Consider the following 23,151-nt stretch of genomic DNA (forward strand, 5'->3'; position numbering starts at 1 on the left):
CATCACACCCCTGGAAACCTATTTTTGCCCCCAGGGGGCAATATTGATCCATTGAGAATGCATTCACTGATATCCAAAGCTGTAGATGGACACACCTGCCCATGTGACGATCTTCACCAATCACTCCAGTAGGTACCAAGCACTTGCTTGGTGAGACCCCTGGACATGAAGGGCACAAGAGGCTTAGAATCCTGTCTCTGCCCTTGTGAAGCTTCAAATGCACTTGGGAGGACACATTCTACACACAGGAAAAATTAAACCGTAGTAGCACTAGGTGCCACTTGAACAGTGCAAGATGATGCCTTCACATAAACTGAGATGAACGAAGCCTCCACAGAAGGATGAGATTTCAACAGGGGGCTAAAGAATATAACAGGTTTACATAGGCAGAAAAGAAAACATTCCAGAAGGGGAAGTCATTCATTTATTTATTCATTCAAAAAATATTTATTCCAGGCACTATTCTATGAATGGAACACAAAGCTGTATACAGACAAAACAACGTCTCTACCATCCTGGAGCTCATTTGAGTAAAAACCTGAATGGAAGAAAAAAAAAACTGCTGCCTGGAAATAAGTTTTCACTGTCACTTTACGTTCAAAGACTCCTAAAATTAAAACCTGCTCTTTCAAATGTGCTGTATCTCCAGTGGAAGCCATAGAAACGTTTTTGAGCAAGAGGGAGACATAAAGAAAGGCTAATTTGGTAGCCATGTAGAGGAGGGGTTGGCAAGGGCAGAGACTAGGAGCAGGGGAGTCGGTTAGGAGGCATTTAGAGTGGTCCAGACTTGAACTGCTAAGGACTTAAGGAAATAGCAGGAGGAGTGGAATGGGACAAATGAGGAAACATGGACTTCTGCCTCTTGATTTCCTGGCTAAGGGAACCATGGCAGAGGGTGGAGTCAAAGATGACAACGACGTTTTCACTCTGATGACAGGGAGAAGGATTGTACTACTTATAAAAATAGAGGACGCATAATGGAACGAGTGGCAGTGAAGGAGGGAGACAAATTCAGATTTGAATATGAAGTGACAGCAGGACAATCAGGTTGAATGTCCTTAAGGAAAGTGGAAATATAGAGCTATGAACGTGGAACAGAGCCCAGGAATGAAGACGTGAGTTTGAGAAGCAGATGCCTGAAGGAAGCAGTGGGAGAAATGAGAGCAGGAAGTGCAATTCCAGGTGAAACACTTAGCTAGGGAAACGGGGCTTAAAAAAAAAACTAAACTAAAAGGAGGAAGAGTCTAGCCAGACTAGCCAGACTGTCAGATGAATAGTTGCATTTTGAATCAGCCAGACCAAGTGAACCTTCCCTTGTATCTATGTAAACACAGGAGAGTTCAAATATTTACATGCAAATGGAATACACAAAGTCCCCATGAGCATTCATGATGGAAAAAGCAGGATACTAGATAAGCATTTCACAAAGGGTGCAAGTAACTAAGTTCCTAAGTTGCTTGGTCCAACAGTGCAGAATTCGTATTCTGCATCACAGAACAGTTTGTGAAATGCCACATGGATGGACTTTGTGTTGCTTTGGTGATTCTGTGGGTTCCATCTTCATTACTTCATGAAGGGCTCATATTACTCACACTATAGACTATAAATTCTTGAACACCCTTGAACTACTTGGCTTTTTACATTTCACACTAGACAGGTGTCTCTGATGGAGGCAGAAGGGACAGTAGAACCAGCTAATTACATAGCTCAGGTTATTACATAGCTCAAAGGTAGATGGATTTGGACATATTGCCGGGAGTCATGTTACCCCAAACATGGCAGCTTCACAATAGCAGAACACTATACAAGTATTACTGGGGTTTTAGTCTTGCCTCCGAAACCAATATCTTTTTTTTTTTTTTTTTTTTTTTTTTTTTTTTTGAGACAGGGTCTTGCTCTGTCACCCAGGCTGGACTGCAGTGGTGCAATCACAGCTCACTGTAGCCTCAACCCCCAGACTCAAGCAATCCTCCCACCTCAGCTCCTGAATAGCCGGAACTACAGGTGCACACCACCATGCCCAGCTAATTTTTATATTTTTTATAGAGACGGGATTTTGTCATGTTGCCCAGGCTGGTCTTGAACTCCTGGGCTCAAATCATCTGCCTTCCTCAGGCTCCCAAGGTGCTGATATTACAGGCATGAGCCACTACACCCAGCCTCAAACCAACATCTTAATACCATTCTAAAGCACACATTTTAAGTTGTCACTTTTTCAAAATATAGTTTTAATGGAGACTCCAGGATAGAGTGGAAGCATGGATTATGTTTCATGGAAGACAAAACAGAAATATAAAAAAGTTTAAATCTCTGTGTCTCTATGCATTCTACACACGTTATCGCTGCTTCCTCTTTTTTGACCTTTTAAAACTTTGCATTCTCTCTTCATTAAATAGTTCCCCATCTATTTGCTAAAACTAAGTTTAGATGACCTTGATATTCTATAAACCTATCTTGGCTATACTCTTATGCCTAATTAATCTAATGAGTCTTCATTGTAGGAATTCCATTTTGCTTCTTTTTCACAAATATTACTATAACTGATTATGGAATGTTGACAAAATGATACACCTACTATTTTACATTGAACAAGCTAAGCCACCTTTAATAGAACCAAATATAATGAAACATCAAGATCTCAAGCTATTTATTTATAATATAATGTATCATGTAGAAATTGTATGTAGATGTTTAAACATATAACATAGCTTTATTGGGATGAGGAAAACTGTAGGCAGATGCTTGTTTTTCCCAAAAGTTCTGCAACAGCAAAGTGTAATCCATCAACAACTTTGGAAGTAAATGGAAAGAGATCATGAAATCCAATCCCCTGCCAGCTTAGTACAAACTTTAAAGATTTCCTGGCTCATATTTGTAAAGAACAAGCATCATTTCTTCTCCTGCGCAACGCAGGGTGCTGTGAGCTGGCTGGGTGCTGTCGACCTCCCTGAATCTTTGTGAAACTTGAGCCCTCACACCCTAGGCTATAGCTTACAAAGCATATTAGAATAAAAGGGAACACGTACATATTGAAAATGTGATTGTGTGATTTTTCTTTGTTATTTAGTCAGTCACATTATGATCGACAAAATAACAAAAAACGTCAAAAAGTTGAGCCCCAGAAAAAGTAAGTTGGTAAAAATACGAATTCATGGAGATGAAAGTGAACTAAATTTAATTGTGAGCTCAGGATATCATGTCCAAAAGGAGATGACCAACTCTCAGCTTCTTACATATGTGAGAACCTTTTTAGTATTTTATTCTGGAATAAGAAAACAAGAAGCATGAAGGGTCTGTCCATGGAGAGGCAGGCCGGGGCAGTCTGGGGTGTAAGGACACACTGAGGGGCAGCACATGGAGCTGATGGAGCTTGCTCTCCACGGCTGCCCCCCCTTTATAGATCACTGATCTCCATGACCTCTGAGCAGGTGGTCCTAGAGACAGGCACTCAGCACACAGGCCAGGCCATGAAAGAAAAGATGGACATTTGAAGCGTAAACAGAATAAATATGCACTTTGTGACCACAGTGTTTATCACTCTCAGAAGGAACTGCAATTTAAGGAAATACTTCAGTTCACTAGGAAGCACTAAAAGATTCGAATCCAAGGTACTTCCTACCACTCAAGCTACAGTCACTAGGACTAAGTCGTTTTGCTTTCACCCTGTTCTACTCAAGCTTTTTTGACTCCTCCTTATTGAACATCCAATACAGGCTATGGCCTGTAGGACCGTTTGCTCAGCCTTTCTGGACCTTAGTTTTTATCTGTAAAAACTCAAGTTTTACTTTTTGAACCCAGAAAAAAAGATATTTTGCACAGTACTCCTGATATGATAATGACGAGGCATTTTTTATAGTGACGGATTATCAAGAATGCGTGTCCTGGCTTTTCTTCGTAGAACATTACCAGATGAGTGTGTTGGAATCAGCTCCAATTAGCTCCACTGTCGGGAGAGTGTTTGCCAAGGACTTGGATGAAGGCATCAATGCAGAGATGAAATATACTATTGTGGATGGAGATGGTGCAGACGCCTTTGACATTAGCACAGATCCCAATTTCCAAGTTGGTATCATAACTGTGAAGAAGGTAATCCAACTCCTTTTTCTAAACCACTTTCATGGGTGCTTTGAATGTTTATGAAATGCTAGTAAGGACTGTTGTATTATTGATATGCATTGCTTCAAATCCTCTGATAAAAGCACTTTCCTATTATTTAAAAAAAAAACACACACAGAAAACCTCTTAACACTTATGTTTACATGAAAACACTGGCTGTGCCATCATTTTACTGAAAAGGTACCAGGTCATGATAAAAATATATTATAAATATATTTCTAAATACATTCCTTCTACCCAGCCACTTAAAAAACTGTTGTAGCTTAACTTTCTAATGATGTTAATGACTTGATCAACATTTGCACTTGAATAACACATGCATTGTAGCATACTATACCTAACAATAAAGTAAGCCATAATATTATTTATGAATCAATAAATAACATGCAAGGGTTTTTTAATTGCTTCTCAAAGATCTGTAAATTCTAATTAAACTTGAAAAAGCTTTATCAAACATAGCTGCTGAACGGCTGTTATCACTTGAAATTCCTTTGTTTTATAAGGTACCAAGATAAGCTATCAATTCTTTCTGTGACATAAAGCACATATGGATATACTCAGCTAGAAGATAAAACTTTTTAAAAATTGAATCTTTAACTCCATAGTAAATATATATCTAATGAAATACATTAATTTTAAATGATATTCTCAACAAATTTATTGAGTGCCACCTATGTGCCAGATATTGTTACAGGCATTTAATACAGAGTAAATAAAACAACCAAAAATCTCTGCCCTCATGGAGTTTACATTCTAGCAAGGGAAGAAGACAATCAAAACATCAAATCACTAAAGTAGTTTATTAGAAGGTAATAACTGATATGGGAGGGGGAGCCAGGAGGCAGAACAGAACACAATAAGTGAGGCCAGGAAAGCTAAGATGATTTCAAACTTAAATTGGATGGTTGGCTAAATGCCCATCAATCAAAGAGTGGATAAAAAAAACTGTGGTAAATATATATAATGGAATACTACACAGCCATAAAAAGGAATGGACTAACAGCATTTTCAGTGACCTGGATGAGATTGGAGACTATTATTATTATTATTATTATTATTATTATTATTTTTCATGTTCGAGACAGAGTCTCACTTTGTCACCCAGGCTGGAGTACAGTGGCGCAATCTCGGCTCACTGCAACCTCCGCCTCCCAGGTTCAAGCAATTCTCCTGCTTCAGCCTCCCGAGTAGCTGGGACTACAGGGGCACACTGCCACGCATGGCTAACTTTTTGTATTTTAGTAGAGACAGGGTTTCACTGTGTTACCCAGGCTGGTTGTGAACTCCTGAGCTCAGGCAATCTGCCTGCCTCAGCCTCCCAAAGTGCTGGGATTACAGGCGTGAGCCACTGCACCCAGCTGATTGGAGACTATTATTCTAAGTGATGTAACTCTGGAATGGAAAACCAAACATATTCTGTTTTCACTGATATGTAGCAGCTAAGCTTTGAGGGCGTAAAGGCATAAGAATGATACAGTGGACTTTGGGGACTTGGAGGGAAGAGTGGTAGAGGGGCGAGGGATAAAAGACTACAAATATGGTGCAGTGTATACTGCTCAGGTGATGGGTGCACCAAAATCTCACAAATCAGCACTAAAGAACTTACTCATGTAACCAAATACTCCCTGTACCCCAATAACTTATAGAAAAATAAAATTAAATAAATAAATTGGGTGGTTGGGACTGGTATCACAGAGAAGTGGCATTTATGCAAAGACTTACAGTGAGCAGAGTCATACCACTGAGTTAAGCAGGTTGACAGTGTGGGAGGTGCCCTATAAATGACTCTTTGTGAAAAGCATACGTGGCAGTCCTAGAGAGAAGAAATGGGCATGAACTATTGAGGAAAGTGTTCCAAGCAAAAGGACAGCCAGTGCAAAGGCTTTGAGGTGGGACCATGCCTGTTGTATTTCAAGAACAGCAACAGTGGGGTCATAAGGCTGAGTGGAGGGGGGAACTCTTAGGAGATGAGGTCTGAAAAGTAACAAAGGAGCCAGATCATTTAGGACCATATAAGCTAACTATAAGGACTTTGGTTTTTACTCTGAGTAAAGTGGGAAATGACTGGAGGATTTTTAACAGATGTATGACATGACTCAGTTTTCATTATAAATACTCAGTAGGCTGTGTTGAGGTCAGGGGAATTTAAGGAGAGAAGGACAGAAAGAGGAAGACCAGCTGAGAAGCTATTGCAATAATCCAGGTAAGAGATGATGAGGGTTTCACCTAAGTAGTGGGAGTGAAGGTGATAAGAAGTGGTCAGAATCTGTACATATTTTGAAAGCAGAGCCAACAGGATTTCCTAAAAATGTGGAGGAGGATATGGAAGAAAGAGAAGAGTCAACCGAGCAACAAGAATGGAATTGCCATTAACTGAGACAGGGAAGTCTGCAAGTAGAGCAGGTGGCAGGGGTGACAAGTATTGGAATTCAGCTCTGGACATACATGTGACATTTGTAGAGTCTATTAGACATCAAGTAGAGACGTGTCATGGCTTTGGTTATAAGAGTGAGGAGTTTGTAGAAGTGTCCTGCACTGGAAATATGAATCTGGGAATCATAAGCATATAGATGGTACTTAAAGCAAATAAAACAAATGAGATTCCAAGGGACTGAGCATAGACAGAAAAAGGACAGTGAAACGAGCCCTGAGGCACCCCAACATGAAGAAGTCAGGGGAAGTGTAAGGACAGGCAAGGAGACTGAGGGGCGACCAGGGAGGCAGGAGGATAATGGAGGAAGTGCAGTGTCCTGAAGGCATGAAGAACGTGCTTCCAAGGGATGGAGTGATCACCTGTGACAAATGCTGCTACAGGTCAAATAAGAACATCAGGAATTCACCACAGACTTTAGGAACATGGAAGCCTCTGACAACCTTGACAAAAACCACAGTTATAACATTAAAATGTAACTCAAGTTAATGTGTGTTTATAATAACTTTTTTCTACGCTATTTGATAGAACTGAATTAACACTGCTTCAGAAGGGAATAAGGGACCAGTTCATATGTTTGTTCTGTATTTATTTAAGATGCAATCAATCACAGCAAAGGAACAGAATCACAGCAAAGGATCCAGAATTCCACCAACCAGAAATCTTTCTATCCTGTAAACAATGACCTTGACACAATGCAAAAGGCTGAGATTGACTTCTAAATCATCAAATAAATCTAGATGTAATTAAAATACTATAATTTCTTATTCTCATTCTTTGAGAATTAATAACACATGCTAGAATTATAACAGGTGATTAAAATAACAATACTATTTTGGTATATGTCATAGGTTCCCCTACTGTGTGGCATGCCTCAAGTAAACAATAATACATTGCTAACCATAACTAGTAACTGTAAATAAGGGAAATGCTCAAATTTTTTAATTATTGGGTTTTTTCTTTCTTTCTTTCTTTCTTTTTTTTTTTGTTTATTTGTTTGAACAGGGTCTCACTCTGTCACCCAAGCTGGGGTGCGGTGGCACAATCATGGCTCACTGCAGCCTTGACCTCTTGGGCTCAAGCAATCCTTCCACCTCACCATCCTAACTAGCTGGGACTATAGGCATGTGCCACCACAGCCACCTAATTTTTGTGTTGTTGTTTGTTTGAGACAGGGTCTCTCTCTGTCACCCAAGCTGGAGTGCAATGGCATGCTCATGGCTCACTGCAGCCTGTAGTCCCAGCTACTCAGAAGGATGAGGTGGAAGGATTGCTTGAGCCCAAGAGGTCAAGGCTGCAGTGAGCCATGATCATGCCACAGCCACCTATTTTTGTTGTTGTTGTTTTGTTTTGTTTTTGTAGAGACAAGGTCACCCTATGTTTTCCAGGCTGGTCTCAAACTCCTGAGCTCAAGCGGTACTCCTGCCTCAGCCTCCCAAAGGGCTAGGATTACAGGCATGAGCCACCGCAACCAGCTTTACTGTTTCTTTAGTACGAAAACTCTATTCAAACAATTAAGCAACCAGAAAAAGAACTTTTGGGATTCTCAATATTTAAATGTTATCTTATGTCTTAAAATAATGTCTGAGATAATTCTAAATAATAAAATATTAATTTATGTTAGATTATCACAATATAGTTTAGACTGTATTACAAGCCATTTGTTTTAAAAAGTCTATTACCTGTAACAACTCTGTCTCTGAAAGAAATCTCAAAATGTGTTTTCTTCAGCTCCCTTACCTGCAGAAAAGATGAAGCCTCTTAAGACAGAGTACTGTTTTTCACTGTCATTACTAATACGATATCCATGTTTAATCAAAATACATATCAATTTTGCCAAGGTCACTTTGATTTCTCTTCTGAACTTATGAGCTGCCAGAAAATGGAATTAAGAAAAAGGTCAATAAGTTGGGTAGATGGACAAATCACATATAATAAATACTTTAGAGGCCACTGACAGCTCAGTCTACGCCTTTGCAACAACATTCACTCAGATGTCTGCTCCATGCCCATCTTCCCACTTTGTCATTAATAATGTCATATAAAATTGAAACAAAAGTTCTGCTTTTGATTTATTTCCCTTAGGCCTATTATTTGTCTAAGAAGCACATACGTTTTCAAAACGAGGAATTGAGTTGAATTGATAGAATTGGGTCTTCAGGAAACCACACTGATTACTACCCAGTACCTTGGGTCTTTTTAGCTTTTAAGTAATCAATCAATCGATTTTCAGTCTCTTAAATGCTTGAAGTATAACTTGAAATATATAATTTTCAGGATGTTCTTTATTCTGAATGAGCATGATGTACCATTTTCTAGTCTTCTGCATATCTTCCGTCTTACGACAACAAGAAGCAATTGTTTAGAGTCCATTCTCTTCTTAGGTAGGTCACAAAGAACAAAAATTCTATATTTGATCAAATCTGAGATGTCATGAATTATAAATCTCATCATTGTCTTATGGGTCATTTAAGAACAGTTCTTGCCAATTCAAATAATACAATACTTTCTTATTTCTTAGTTTAGTGTCTATAAAGTACTCTTGTAGGCACAGTTAGACAAATTTGTTTCACCAGTGTTAGATTCACTCCATGCCGCTGTTTCCATGCCATTCTCCCTACACAATAAATCTTGTTTCAATGCCAAATCATAATATAATATATTTAAAGACATTTTAATGCATCCCAGAGATTCTGGTATGTTGTGTCTTTGTTCTCGTTGGTTTCAAAGAACATCTTTATTTCTGCCTTCATTTCGTTATATACCCAGTAGTCATTCAGGAGCAGGTTGTTCAGTTTCCATGTAGTTGAGCGGTTTTGAGTGAGATTCTTAATCCTGAGTTCTAGTTTGATTGCACTGTGGTCTGAGAGATAGTTTGTTATAATTTCTGTTCTTTTACATTTGCTGAGGAGAGCTTTACTTCCAAGTATGTGGTCAATTTTGGAATAGGTGTGGTGTGGTGCTGAAAAAAATGTATATTCTGTTGATTTGGGGTGGAGAGTGCTGTAGATGTCTATTAGGTCCGCTTGGTGCAGAGCTGAGTTCAAGTCCTGGGTATCCTTGTTGACTTTCTGTCTCGTTGATCTGTCTAATGTTGACAGTGGGGTGTTAAAGTCTCCCATTATTAATGTGTGGGAGTCTAAGTCTCTTTGTAGGTCACTCAGGACTTGCTTTATGAATCTTGGTGCTCCTGTATTGGGTGCATATATATTTAGGATAGTTAGCTCTTCTTGTTGAATTGATCCCTTTACCATTATGTAATGGCCTTCTTTGTCTCTTTTGATCTTTGTTGGTTTAAAGTCTGTTTTATCAGAGACTAGGATTGCAACCCCTGCCTTTTTTTGTTTTCCATTGGCTTGGTAGATCTTCCTCCATCCTTTTATTTTGAGCCTATGTGTGTCTCTGCACGTGAGATGGGTTTCCTGAATACAGCACACTGATGGGTCTTGACTCTTTATCCAATTTGCCAGTCTGTGTCTTTTAATTGGAGCATTTAGTCCATTTACATTTAAAGTTAATATTGTTATGTGTGAATTTGATCCTGTCATTATGATGTTAGCTGGTTATTTTGCTCGTTAGTTGATGCAGTTTCTTCCTAGTCTTCATGGTCTTTACATTTTGGCATGATTTTGCAGTGGCTGATACCGGTTGTTCCTTTCCATATTTAGCGCTTCTTCAGGAGCTCTTTTAGGGCAGGCCTGGTGGTGACAAAATCTCTCAGCATTTGCTTGTCTGTAAAGGATTTTATTTCTCCTTCGCTTATGAAGCTTAGTTTGGCTGGATATGAAATTCTGGGTTGAAAATTCTTTTCTTTAAGAATGTTGAATATTGGCCCCCACTCTCTTCTGGCTTGTAGGGTTTCTGCGGAGAGATCCACTGTTAGTCTGATGGGCTTCCCTTTGAGGGTAACCCGACCTTTCTCTCTGGCTGCCCTTAACATTTTTTCCTCCATTTCAACTTTGGTGAATCTGACTATTATGTGTCTTGGAGTTGCTCTTCTCAAGGAGTATCTTTGTGGCGTTCTCTGTATTTCCTGAATCTGAACGTTGGCCTGCCTTGCTAGATTGGGGAAGTTCTCCTGGATAATATCCTGCAGCGTGATTTCCAACTTGGTTCCATTCTCCCCATCACTTTCAGGTACACCAATCAGACGTAGATTTGGTCTTTTCACATAGTCCCATATTTCTTGGAGGCTTTGCTCATTTCTTTTTATTCTTTTTTCTCTAAACTTCCCTTCTCACTTCATTTCATTCATTTCATCTTCCATTGCTGATACCCTTTCTTCCAGTTGATCGCATCGGCTCCTGAGGCTTCTGCATTCTTCATGCAGTTCACGAGCCTTGGTTTTCAGCTCCATCAGCTCCTTTAAGCACTTCTCTGTATTGGTTATTCAAGTTATACATTCTTCTAAATTTTTTTCAAAGTTTTCTACTTCTTTGCCTTTGGTTTGAATGTCCTCCCGTAGCTCAGAGTAATTTGATCGTCTGAAGCCTTCTTCTCTCAGCTCGTCAAAGTCATTCTCCATCCAGCTTTGTTCCGTTGCTGGTGAGGAACTGCATTCCTTTGGAGGAGGAGAGGTGCTCTGCTTTTTAGAGTTTCCAGTTTTTCTGTTCTGTTTTTTCCCCATCTTTGTGGTTTTATCTACTTTTGGTCTTTGATGATGGTGATGTACAGATGGGTTTTTGGTGTGGATGTCCTTTCTGTTTGTTAGTTTTCCTTCTAACAGACAGGACCCTCAGCTGCAGGTCTGTTGGAATACCCTGCCTGTGAGGTGTCAGTGTGCCCCTGCTGGGGGGTGCCTCCCAGTTAGGCTGCTCGGGGGTCAGGGGTCAGGGACCCACTTGAGGAGGCAGTCTGCCCTTTCTCAGATCTCCAGCTGTGTGCTGGGAGAACCACTGCTCTCTTCAAAGCTGTCAGACAGGGACATTTAAGTCTGCAGAGGTTACTGCTGTCTTTTTGTTTGTCTGTGCCCTGCCCCCAGAGGTGGAGCCTACAGAGGCAGGCAGGCCTCCTTGAGCTGTGGTGGGCTCCACCCAGTTCGAGCTTCCAGGCTGCTTTGTTTACCTAATCAAGCCTGGGCAATGGCGGGCGCCCCTCCCCCAGCCTTGCTGCCGCCTTGCAGTTTGATCTCAGACTGCTGTGCTAGCAATCAGCGAGACTCCGTGGGTGTAGGACCCTCGGAGCCAGGTGCAGGATATAATCTCGTGGTGCGCCATTTTTTAAGCCCGTCGGAAAAGCGTGGTATTCGGGTGGGAGTGACCCGATTTTCCAGGTGCTGTCCCTCACCCCTTTCTTTGACTCAGAAAGGGAACTCCCTGACCCCTTGCGCTTCCCAAGTGAGGCAATGCCTCGCCCTGCTTCGGCTTGCGCACGGTGCGCGCACCCACTGACCTTCGCCCACTGTCTTGCACTCCCTATTGAGATGAACCCAGTACCTCAGATGGAAATGCAGAAATCACCCGTCTTCTGCGTTGCTCACGCTGGGAGCTGTAGACCGGAGCTGTTCCTATTCGGCCATCTTGGCTCCTCCCCTCCAAATGTCCAACAATGATAGACTGGATTAAGAAAATGTGGCACATATACACCATGGAATACTATGCAGCCATAAAAAATGATGAGTTCATGTCCTTTGTAGGGACATGGATGAAACTGGAAATCATCATTCTCAGTAAACTATCGCAAGAACAAAAAACCAAACACCGCATATTCTCACTCATAGGTGGGAATTGAACAATGAGATCACATGGACACAGGAAGGGGAATATCACACTCTGGGGACTGTTGTGGGGTGGGGGGAGGGGGGAGGGATAGCATTGGGGGATATACCTAATGCTAGATGACGAGTTAGTGGGTGCAGCGCACCAGCATGGCACATGTATACATATGTAACTAACCTGCACAATGTGCACATGTACCCTAAAACTTAAAGTATAATAATAATTTTTAAAAAAAAGACATTTTAGAAGGCAATAAAGCTCAACATGTGCAGTACCAACAATGTGTAGAACTCCCCTAAAGTACAAGATGGGCAGCTTTGACTAGGTCTGGCTTGCATGGGCAGTAACAACTACTGCTTATAAAGATCCCTTTGCCTCCCATTGACACTAGAGCACTTATAAGGTGTTATCAATTGGAGAAGCAACGCTATTTCTAAAATATCAAAATATGAAAAACTGTGCATCTTACATTACTGAAATACATTAATAAAATCTGCATATACTATCACTCAACCAGTAAATGTTAATACTCACATTGGGAAACTTTTTGCACTGTTCAATGTAACAGTTTTTTTAGGTTTTTGCTACCCTTTGAGTTTCTGGTTTTGCTAGGCAGTGGGGAATAAAAATCTGACTAAGTCATAGCTTTTGCCCTTGAGTATGGGGAGTGGGATCAACACAGAAAGAAATATTTGTAATACAAGAGAAAAGCTATAAAGGAAGTATAATAGTGTGCTGTGAGAACAAAGAAGGGAATACTTAATCCTCCTTAATTAGTAATTAAAGTTTCATTACTATTTTGTGCCATAATTTTCATGACTCAATTTTTAAGGATATAATGGCTTTTTGTTTTTGTATCCTCTAACTTGAAGAAATTTCTTGAATTTGGAAATTGGGTTCTCAGATATTATTACTTTTTTATTTTCTATTATGAATACAGAAATAAATAATTATTTGATATTTAAAATAAAAAGGACACAAACTATTCAAGAGGGAAAAGCCAAAACTCATATATCAAGTGTGGGCAATTTAAATGTTAAGAGCTGAGCAGAGTGGTTGCAGCTTCTTGGGATGGAGGTGGGAGGATCTCTTAAGCCTAGGAGTTTGAGACCAGCCCGGGCAACATAAGCAAGAGTTTGTGTCGGTACATAAATAATTAAATAAATAATAAAGTTTAGACAATTGAGGGCAATGTTTTGTTTCCATTTTAAATGTGGAAGTGAGGGAGACAATAATCTTAGATAGTTTAAAAGTCTTAAGTAACTTACTTAAAAAGAATTTCAATAATAATTAAAAACTCACGCTAGTGCTTTCAACAGATGCTGGAACAATTGGATACCATTTGCAAAAAAATAAAGAAATAAACCTCAATTATACCCCCACAAAAAACTCAAAATGAATCATGCACCTAAATGTAAAAACCTAAAGCTATAAAATTTCTAAAAGGAAACATAGGAGAAAATCTTTGCAATCCTGATTGGACAAAGATGTATTCCATATTACATCAGAATCCCAACCTACCAAAGAAAAAGTAAGACTTCATCAAAGTTAAGAGTTTCTGCTCTTCAAAGGACACTGTTGTGGCAAGATGGCTGAATAGGAAAAGCTCCAGTCTGCAGCTCCCAGCAAGATCAATGCAGAAGGCAGGTGATTTCTGCATTTCCATCTGAGGTACCCAGCTCATCTCAATGGGAGTGGTTAGATAGTGGGTGCAGCCCAGGGAGGGCGAGCTGAAGCAGGGTGGGGCGTTGCCTCACCTGGGAAGTGCAAGGGGTCAGGGAACTCCCTCTCCTAGCCAAGGGAAGCCATGGGGGATTGTGCTGTAAGGAACAGTGCATTCTGGCCCAGAGATTACGCTTTTCCCATGGTCTTTGCAACCAGCAGACCAGGAGACTCCCTTGGGTGCCTACGCCTCCAGGGACCTGGGTTTCAAGCATAAAACTGGGCAGCTGTTTGAGCAGACACCGAACTAGCTGCAGTTTTTTTTTGTTGTTGTTTTGTTTTGTTTTGTTTTACCCCCAGTGGCACCTGGAATGCCAGTGAGACAGAACCATTCACTCCCCTGGAAAGGGGGCTGAAGCCAGGGAGCCAAGTGGTCTAGCTCAGTGGATCCCACCCCCGTGGAGCCCAGCAAGCTAAGATCCACTGGCTTGAAATTCTCGCTGCCAGCCCTGCAGTCTGTAGTCGACCTGGGACACTGGAGCTTGGTGGAGGGAGGGAGGTCCACCATTACTGAGGACTGAGTAGGCAGTTTTCCCCTAACAGTGTAAACAAAGCCACCATGAAGTTCAAACTGGGCAGAGCCCACCGCAGTTCTGCAAAGCCACGGTACCTAGACTGCCTCTCTAGATTCCTCCTCTCTGTGCAGGGCATCTCTGAAAGAAAGGCAGCAGCCCCAGTCAGGGGCTTATAGATAAAACTCCCATCTCCCTGGGAAAAAAAACCTGGGGGAAGGGGTGGCTGTGGGCACAGCTTCAGCAGACTTAAATGCTCCTGCCTGCCAGCTCTGAAGACAGCAGTGAATCTCTCAGCACAGCACTCAAGCTCTAAGGGACAGACTGCCTCCTCAATTGGGTCCTTGACCCCCGTGCCTCCTGACTGGGAGACACCTCTGAGCAGGGGTCAACAGACACCTCATAGAGGAGAGCTCCAGCTGGCATCCAGCAGGTGCCCCTCTGTGAAGAAGCTTCAAGAGGAAGGATCAGGCAGCAATCTTTGCTGTTCTGCAGCCTCCGCTGGTGATACCCAGGCAAACAGGGTCTGGAGCGGACCTCCAGCAAACTCCAGCAGACCTGCAGCAGAGGGACCTAACTGTTAGAATGAAAACTAACAAACAGAAAGGAATAACATTAATATCAACAAAAACAACATCCACACAGAAACCCCATCCAAAGTTCACCAACATCAAAGACCAAAGGTAGATAAATCCATGAAGATGAGGAAAAAACAGCACAAAAAGGCTGAAAATTCCAAAAACCAGAATGCCTCTTCTTCTCCAAAGGATCACAGCTCCTCACCAGCAATGGAACAAAACTGGATGCAGAATGAGTTTGACAAACTGACAGAAGTGGGCTTCAGAAAGTGGGTAATAACAAACTTTTCCAAGCTAATGGGGCATGTTCTAACACAATGCAAGGAAGCTAAGAACCTTGAAAAAACATTAGAGGAATTGCTAACTAGAATAACCAGTTTAGACAAGAACATAAATAACCTGATAAAGCTGAAAAACACAGCATGAGAACTTCGTTAAGCATACACAAGTATCAATAGTCAAATTGATCAAGTGGAAGAAAGGATATCAGAAATTGAAGATCAACTTAATGAAAAAAGCATAAAGACAAGATTAGAGAAAAAAAGAATGAAAACATATGAACAAAGCCTCCAAGAAATATGGGACTACATGAAAAGACCAAACCTACATTTGTTTGGTGTACCTGAAAGTGACGGGGAGAATGGAACCAAGTTGCAAAACACTCTTCAGGGTATTATCCAAGAGAACTTCCCCAACCTAGCAAGATAGGCCAACATTCAAATTCAGGAAATACAGAGAACACCACAAAGATACTCCTCGAGAAGAGCAACCCCAAGACACATAATCGTCAGATTCACCAAGGTTGAAATGAAGGAAAAAATGTTAAGGGCAGCCAGAGAGAAAGATCAGGTACCCATAAAAGGAAGCCCATCAGAATGACAGTGGATCTCTTTGCAGAAACCCTGCAAGCCAGAAGAAAGTGGGAGCCAACATTCAACATTCTTAAAGAAAAGAATTCAACCCAGAATTTCATATCCAGCCAAACTAAGCTTCACAAGTGAAGGAGAAATAAAATCCTTTACAGACAAGCAAATGCTGAGACATTTTGTCACCACCAGGCCTGCCTTAAAAGAACTCCTCAAGGAAGCACTAAATATGGAAAGGAAAAACTGGTACCAGCCACTGCAAAAACATACCAAATTGTAAAGACCATTGACACTATGAAGAAACTGCAACAACTAACGGGCAAAATAACCAGCTGGCATCATAATGACAGGATCAAATTCACACATAACAATATAAACCTTAAATGTAAACAGGCTAAATGCCCCAATTAAAAGACACAGATTGGCAAATTGGATAAAGAGTCAAGATCCATCAGTGTGCTGTATTCAGGAGACACATCTAACATGCAAAGACAAACACAGGCTCAAAATAAAGGGATGGAGGAATATTTACCAAGCAAATGGAAACCAAAAAAAAAAAAAAAAGTAGGGGTTGCAATCCTAGTCTCTGATAAAATAAACTTTAAACCAACAAAGATCAAAAAAGACAAAGAGGCCAGGCGTGGTGGCTCACTCCTGTAATCCCAGCACTTTGGGAGGCCAACGTGGGTGGATCACAAGGTCAGGAGATCGAGACCATCCTGGCTAACACGATGAAACCCCATCTCTACTAAAAATACAAAAAATTAGCCAGGCGTGGTGGTGGGCACCTGTAGTCCCAGCTACTCGGGAGGCTGAGGCAGGAGAATGGCGTGAACCTGGGAGGTGGAGCTTGCAGTGAGCCTAGATCATGCCACTGCACTCCAGCCTGAGTGGCAGAGCGAGACTCCGTCTCAAAAAAAAAAAAAAAAAAGACAAAGAAGGGCATTACAGAATGGTAAAGGTATCAATGCAACAAGAATAGCTAACTATCCTAAATATATATGCACCCAGTACAAGAGCACCCAGATTCATAAAGCAAGTTCTTAGAGACCTACAAAGAGACTTAGACTCCCACACAATAATAGTGGGAGACTTTAACACCCTACTGTCAATATTAGTCAGATCAATGACATAGAAAATTAACAAGGATATTCAGGACTTTAACTCAGCTCTGGACCAAGCAGACCTAATAGACATCTACAGAACTCTCCACCCCAAATCAGCAGAATATACATTCTTCTCAGCACGACATCACCAATCTAAAATTGACCACATAATTGGAAGTAAAACACTCCTCAGCAAATGCAAAATAATGGAAATCATAACAAACAGTATCTCAGACCACAATGCAATCAAATTAGAACTCAGGATTTAAAAACTCACTCAAAACACACACAACTACATGAAAACTAAATAACCTGCTCCTGAATGACTACTGGGTAAATAACTAAATTAAGGCAGAAATAAGGTTCTTTGAAACCAGAACAACATACCAGAATCTCTGGGACACCGCTAAAGCAGTGTTTACAGGGAAATTTATAACACTAAATGCCCACAGGAGAAAGTGGGAAAGATCTAAAATCAACACCCTAATATCACAATTAAAAGAACTAGAGAAGCAAGAGCAAATACATTCAAAAGCTAGCAGAAGACAAGAAGTAACTAAGATCAGAGCAGAACTGAAGGAGATAGAGACACAAAAAAACCTTCAAAAAAATCACTGAATCCAGGAGCTGGTTTTTTGAAAAGATTAACAAAATAGATAGATTGCTAGCCACACTAATAAAAAAGAAAAGAGAGGAGAATCAAATAGACACAATAAAAAATGATAAAGGGGATATCACCACTGATCCCACAGAAATACAAACTACCATCAGGGAATACTATAAACACTTCTATGCAAATAAACTAGAAAATCTAGAAGAAATGGATACATTCCTGGACACATACACCCTCCCAAGACTAAACCAGGAAGAAGTCGAATCCCTGAATAGACCAATAACAAGTTCTGAAATTGAGGCAGTAATTGAGGCCTACCAACCAAAAAAGCCCAGGATGATACAGATTCACAGCCGAATTCTACCAGAGGTACAATGAGGAGCTGGTAGCATTCCTTCTGAAACTATTCCAAACAGTACAAAAAGAGGAACTCCACCCTAACTCATTTTATGAGGCCAGGATCATCCTGATACCAAAACCTGGCAGAGACACAACAAAAAAAGAAAATTTCAGGCTAATATCCCTGATGAACATCGATGTGAAAATCCTCAATAACATACTGGCAAACTGAATCCAGCAGCACATCAAAAAGATTATCCACCAAGATCAAGTTGGCTTCATCTCTGGGATGCAAGGCTGGTTCAACGTATGCAAATCAATAAATGTAATCCATCACATAAACAGAACCAATGACAAAAACCACATGATTATCTCAATAGTGCAGAAAAGCCCTTCAATGAAATTCAATACCCCTTCATGCTAAAAACTCTAAATAAACTAGGTATTGATGGAATGTATCTCAAAATAATAAAAGCTATTTATGACAAACCCACAGCCAATATTATACTGATTGGGCAAAAGCTGGAAGCATTCCCTTTGAAAACTGGCCCACGACAAGGATGCCCTTACTCACCACTCCTATTCAACACAGTATTGGAAGTTTTGGCCAGGGCAATTGGGCAAGATAAAGAAATAAAGGGTATTTGAATCGGAAAAGAGGAAGTCAAATTGTCTTTGTTTGCAGATGACATGATTGTATATTTAGAAAACCCCATCATCTCAGCCCAAAATGTCCTTAAGCTGATAAGCAACTATAGCAAAGTCTCAGGTACAAAATCAATGTGCAAAAATCACAAGAATTCCTATACACCAATAATAGATAGACAGCCAAATCATGAGTGAACTCTCATTCACAATTGCTACAAAGAGAATAAAATATCTAGGAATCAAACTTACAAGTGATGTGAAGGACCTCTTCAAGGAGAACTACAAACCACTGCTCAAGGAAATAAGAGAGGACACAAACAAATGAAAAAACATTCCATGCTCATGGATAGGAACACTTAATATCGTGAAAATGGCCATACTGCCCAAAGTAATTTATAGATTCAATGCTATCCTCATTAAGCTACCACTGACTACTTCACAGAATTAGAAAAAACTTCTTTGAATTTCATATGGATCCAAAAAAGAGCCTGTATAGCCAAGACAATCCTAAGCAAAAATAACAAAGCTGGAGGCATCACAGTACCTGACTTCAAACTATAGTACAAGACTACAGTAACCAAAAAAGCATGGTACTGGTACCAAAACAGATATATAGACCGATGGAACAGAACAGAAGCCTCAGAAGTAATGCCACACACCTACAACCATCTGATCTTTGACAAACCTGACAAAAACAATCAATGGGGAAAGGATTTCCTAGTTAATAAATGATGTTGGGAAAACTGGCTAGCCATATGCAGAAAACTGAAACTGGACCCCTTCCTTATGCCTTATACAAACATTAACTCAAGATGGATTAAAAACTTAAACATAAGACCTAAAACCATAAAAACCCTAGAAGAAAACTTAGGCAATACCATTCAGGACATAGGCATGGGCAAAGGCTTTGACTAAAACACCAAAAGCAATGGCAACAAAAGCCAAAATTGACAAATGGGATTGAATTAAACTAAAGAGCTTCTGCACAGCAAAAGAAACTATCATCAAATTCAACAGGCAACCTACAGAATGGGAGAAAATTTTTGCAATCTATCCATCTGACCAAGGTCTAATATCCAGAATCTACAAGGAACTTAAACAAATTTACAAGAAAAAAACAAACAAACAACCACATCAAAAAGTGGGCAAAGGATATGAACAGACACTTCTCAAAAGAAGACATTTATGCAGCCAACAAACATGAAAAAAAGCTCATCATCACTGGTCATTAGAGAAATGCAAATCAGAACTATATTGAGATACCATCTTATGCCAGTTAGAATGGTGATCATTAAAAAAGTCAGGAAACAACAGATGCAGGAGAGGATGTGGAGAAATAGGAATGCTTTTTTACACTGTTGGTGGGAGTGTAAATTAGTTCAACCATTGTGGAAGACAATGTGGTGATTCCTCAAGGATCTAGAACCAGAAATACCATATGACCCAGCAATCCCATTACTGGGTATATACCCAAAGGATTATAAAACTTTCTACTATAAAGACACATGCACATGTATGTTTATTACAGCACTGTTCACAATAGCAAAGACTTGGAACCAACCCAAATGCCCATCAATGATAGACTGGATAAAGAAAATGTGGCACATATACAATACGGAATACTATGCAGCCATAAAAAAGGAGTTCATGTCCTTTTCAGGGACATGGATGAAACCACCATTCTCAGCAAGCTAACACATGAACACAAAACTAAACACTGCATGTTCTCACTCATAAGTGGGAGGTGGACAATGAGAACACATGGACACAGGGAGGGGAATGTCACACACCAGGGCCTGTCAGGGGTGGGGGGCTAGGGGAGGGATAGCATTAGGAGAAATACCTAATGTAGATGACGGGTTGATAGGTGCAGCAAACCACCATGGCACAGGTATACCTATGTAACAAACCTGCACGTTCTGCACATGTATCCCAGGACTTAAAGTATAATAATAATAATAATAAAGGACACTGTTAAGAGAATGAAAAGACAAATCACAGACTAGGAGAAAATATTTGCAAATCATACATCTGACAATGGACTTGAATATAAAATATACAAAGACCTCCTCAAGAAGACATAGAAAGATGCATCACGAGGCAGTAAGGAAGTGCCAATCAGAACTACAATGAGATACCACTTAACGCACACTAGGATAGATAAAAATTTTAACGCTGGCAAAACCAAGGGCTGACAAAGATGTGGAGTAACTAGAGCTTTCATATACTCCTGGTGGGAATTCAAACTGGTACTGCCTTTCTGAAAATTCATTTGGAAGTTTCTTATAAAGTTAAAAATATATTTACTATACAATCCCACAACTCCAGTCCTAGGTATTTACCCCACTGAAATGAAATTTTATGCTCACACAAAAAAACTCTATGTAAATATTTATAGGTTTACTCATAACTGTCAGAAATTGGAAAAAAACACAAAAGTATCTCTAGTGAAGAATGGATAAATCAACTGTTGTGCATCCATACAACAGAATACTACTTGGAAATAAAAAAAGAACAAACTCACCAGGCATAGTAGCTCACGCCAGTAATCCCAGCACTTTGGGAGGCCAAGGCCGAGGTGGGCCTATCACCTGAGGTCAAGAGTTCAAGACCAGCCTGGCCCACATGGTGAAACCCCACCTCTACTGAAAATACAAAAATTAGCCAGGCGTGGTGGCACACACCTGTAGTCCCAGCTACTTGGGAGGCTGAGGCAGAAGAGTCGCCTGAACCCGGGAGGCAGACATTGCAGTGAGCCCAGATTATGCCGCTGCACTCCAGCCTGGGTAACAGAGTGAGATGCTGTCTAAAAAAAAAACTCCTCATTCATGCAATATGGATGAATCTCAAATGCATCATGCTAAGTGAAAGAACCCTAACTCAAAAGATTACATACTGAATGTAGTTTATCTGACATTATATGACATTCTTGCAATAGAGACAGAACATACATGAATCAGTGTTTGCCAGGGGCTGGGTGGGAGGGGAGAGGTTGACTACAAAGGGGCACAGAGAGGGTCACGGGGGTTTTGAAACAGCTCTATAGCTTGATTATCACGGTAGACACATGACTGAATACACTAGTCAAAACCTGCCAACTTTATACTAAAAAAGAAATTTTAATGTATGTAAATATATAAATGTATGTAAATATCTTATTTTTTAAAACATACAAATTTCACACAAAATTAGAAAAACAATTTAAAATTAAAGGGAAAACAAGTTTTGCCTAGCTCAAACCTAACACGAACAACGGTGTCCACAACTGTGTTACAAATACATAAAGAATTTTAAGAGCGTATAAATGTAATTTACCAGGAAAGAAAAATGTTTCGATTTAGGGAGCAAGCATTAAATGAATTGGTAAAATAGTCCTTCAAATATATCATTAATCTGACTGGCAGATTTCCCTGTTTATGAAAACCTTGCCTTTTCAATGACAACTAGGGAGGCAGGCTGGCTGGTGGAGATGGGCGTCTGGGTTTGAATGGGGCTTCTTGGTTTGGATGGAAATGGCTGGCGACCCATGAAACGGGAAGCACTATGTCTGCTACTAAGTAAATGGTAAACAAGCAGTAACCCAACAACAGCAACAAAACAAAAAAAACTTTATTAAAATTTGAAAATAACAATTATATGAATGCATTAAATTATTACATGTACCCTGAAAATATGTACATCTATTATGTATCCATTTTTAATGTAATTTTTTTGAGACAAGGTGTCTCTGTCACTCAGGCTACGGTGCAGTGGTGCCATCATAGCTCACTCTAAACTGAGCTCAAACCATCCTCCTGCCTCTGCCTCCCAAGTAGCTGGGATTACAGGCACATGCCACCACACCCAGCTAATTTTTTTTTTTTTTTTTTTTGGTAGCGATGTAGGTCTCATTAGGTTGTCTTGGCTGGTCTCGAAATCTTGGCCTCAAGCGATTCTCCCACCTCAGCTTCCTACATTGTCAGGCTTACAGGCATGAACCACTGCTCCTGGCCAAAAAGTTGACTTTTTTTTTTTTTTTTTTTTTTTTTTTGAGACAGAGTTTCACTCTTATTGCCCAGGCTGGAGTGCAATGGCTTGATCTCGGCTCACCACAACCTCCACCTCCCGGGTTCAAGTGATTCTCCTGCCTCAGCCTCCCGAGTAGCTGGTATTACAGGCATGTGCCACCACACCCAGCTAATTTTTGTATTTTTATTAGAGACGATTTTTTTTAAGAAAGAAAATAACAAATCTAGTTAAAGCAGCACCTACCGATATTTTTTTCTGAAAAGCCAAGCAGTTGTTTAAATGGGTACATGCCTCTCTCTAACATGAAATGTGCTGCCATTCAACATATTTTATGAAAAAAGTGATGTTTAGCTAGAAAAATGTAAGTTATTGCTATGTTGACACACAACTTTTAAGTTCTAGTAACTGCTTTGCTATCCACTTTTATTTTATGGGACTTAACATTCCGAGATGTTCTGAAATACTTGTTGCTTAAAACACACATGTTCATCAGCT

The 23,151-nt window shown here is 40.2% G+C and overlaps 1 protein-coding gene across 1 annotated transcript in view; it reads left to right on the top strand.

Annotated features, from left to right (window-relative positions):
• Positions 1-23,151, top strand: part of CDH20 (cadherin 20) — a 222,093-nt gene that overhangs the window by 169,909 nt on the left and 29,033 nt on the right. The window contains exon 6 of the mRNA XM_003827263.6: positions 3,899-4,086. Coding sequence (XP_003827311.3) covers positions 3,899-4,086 — 188 coding nt within the window. The remainder of the gene's footprint in view (positions 1-3,898; positions 4,087-23,151) is intronic.

This window comes from Pan paniscus, chromosome 17, assembly GCF_029289425.2.
Source record: "Pan paniscus chromosome 17, NHGRI_mPanPan1-v2.0_pri, whole genome shotgun sequence".
NCBI classification, from domain to species: domain Eukaryota; kingdom Metazoa; phylum Chordata; class Mammalia; order Primates; family Hominidae; genus Pan; species Pan paniscus.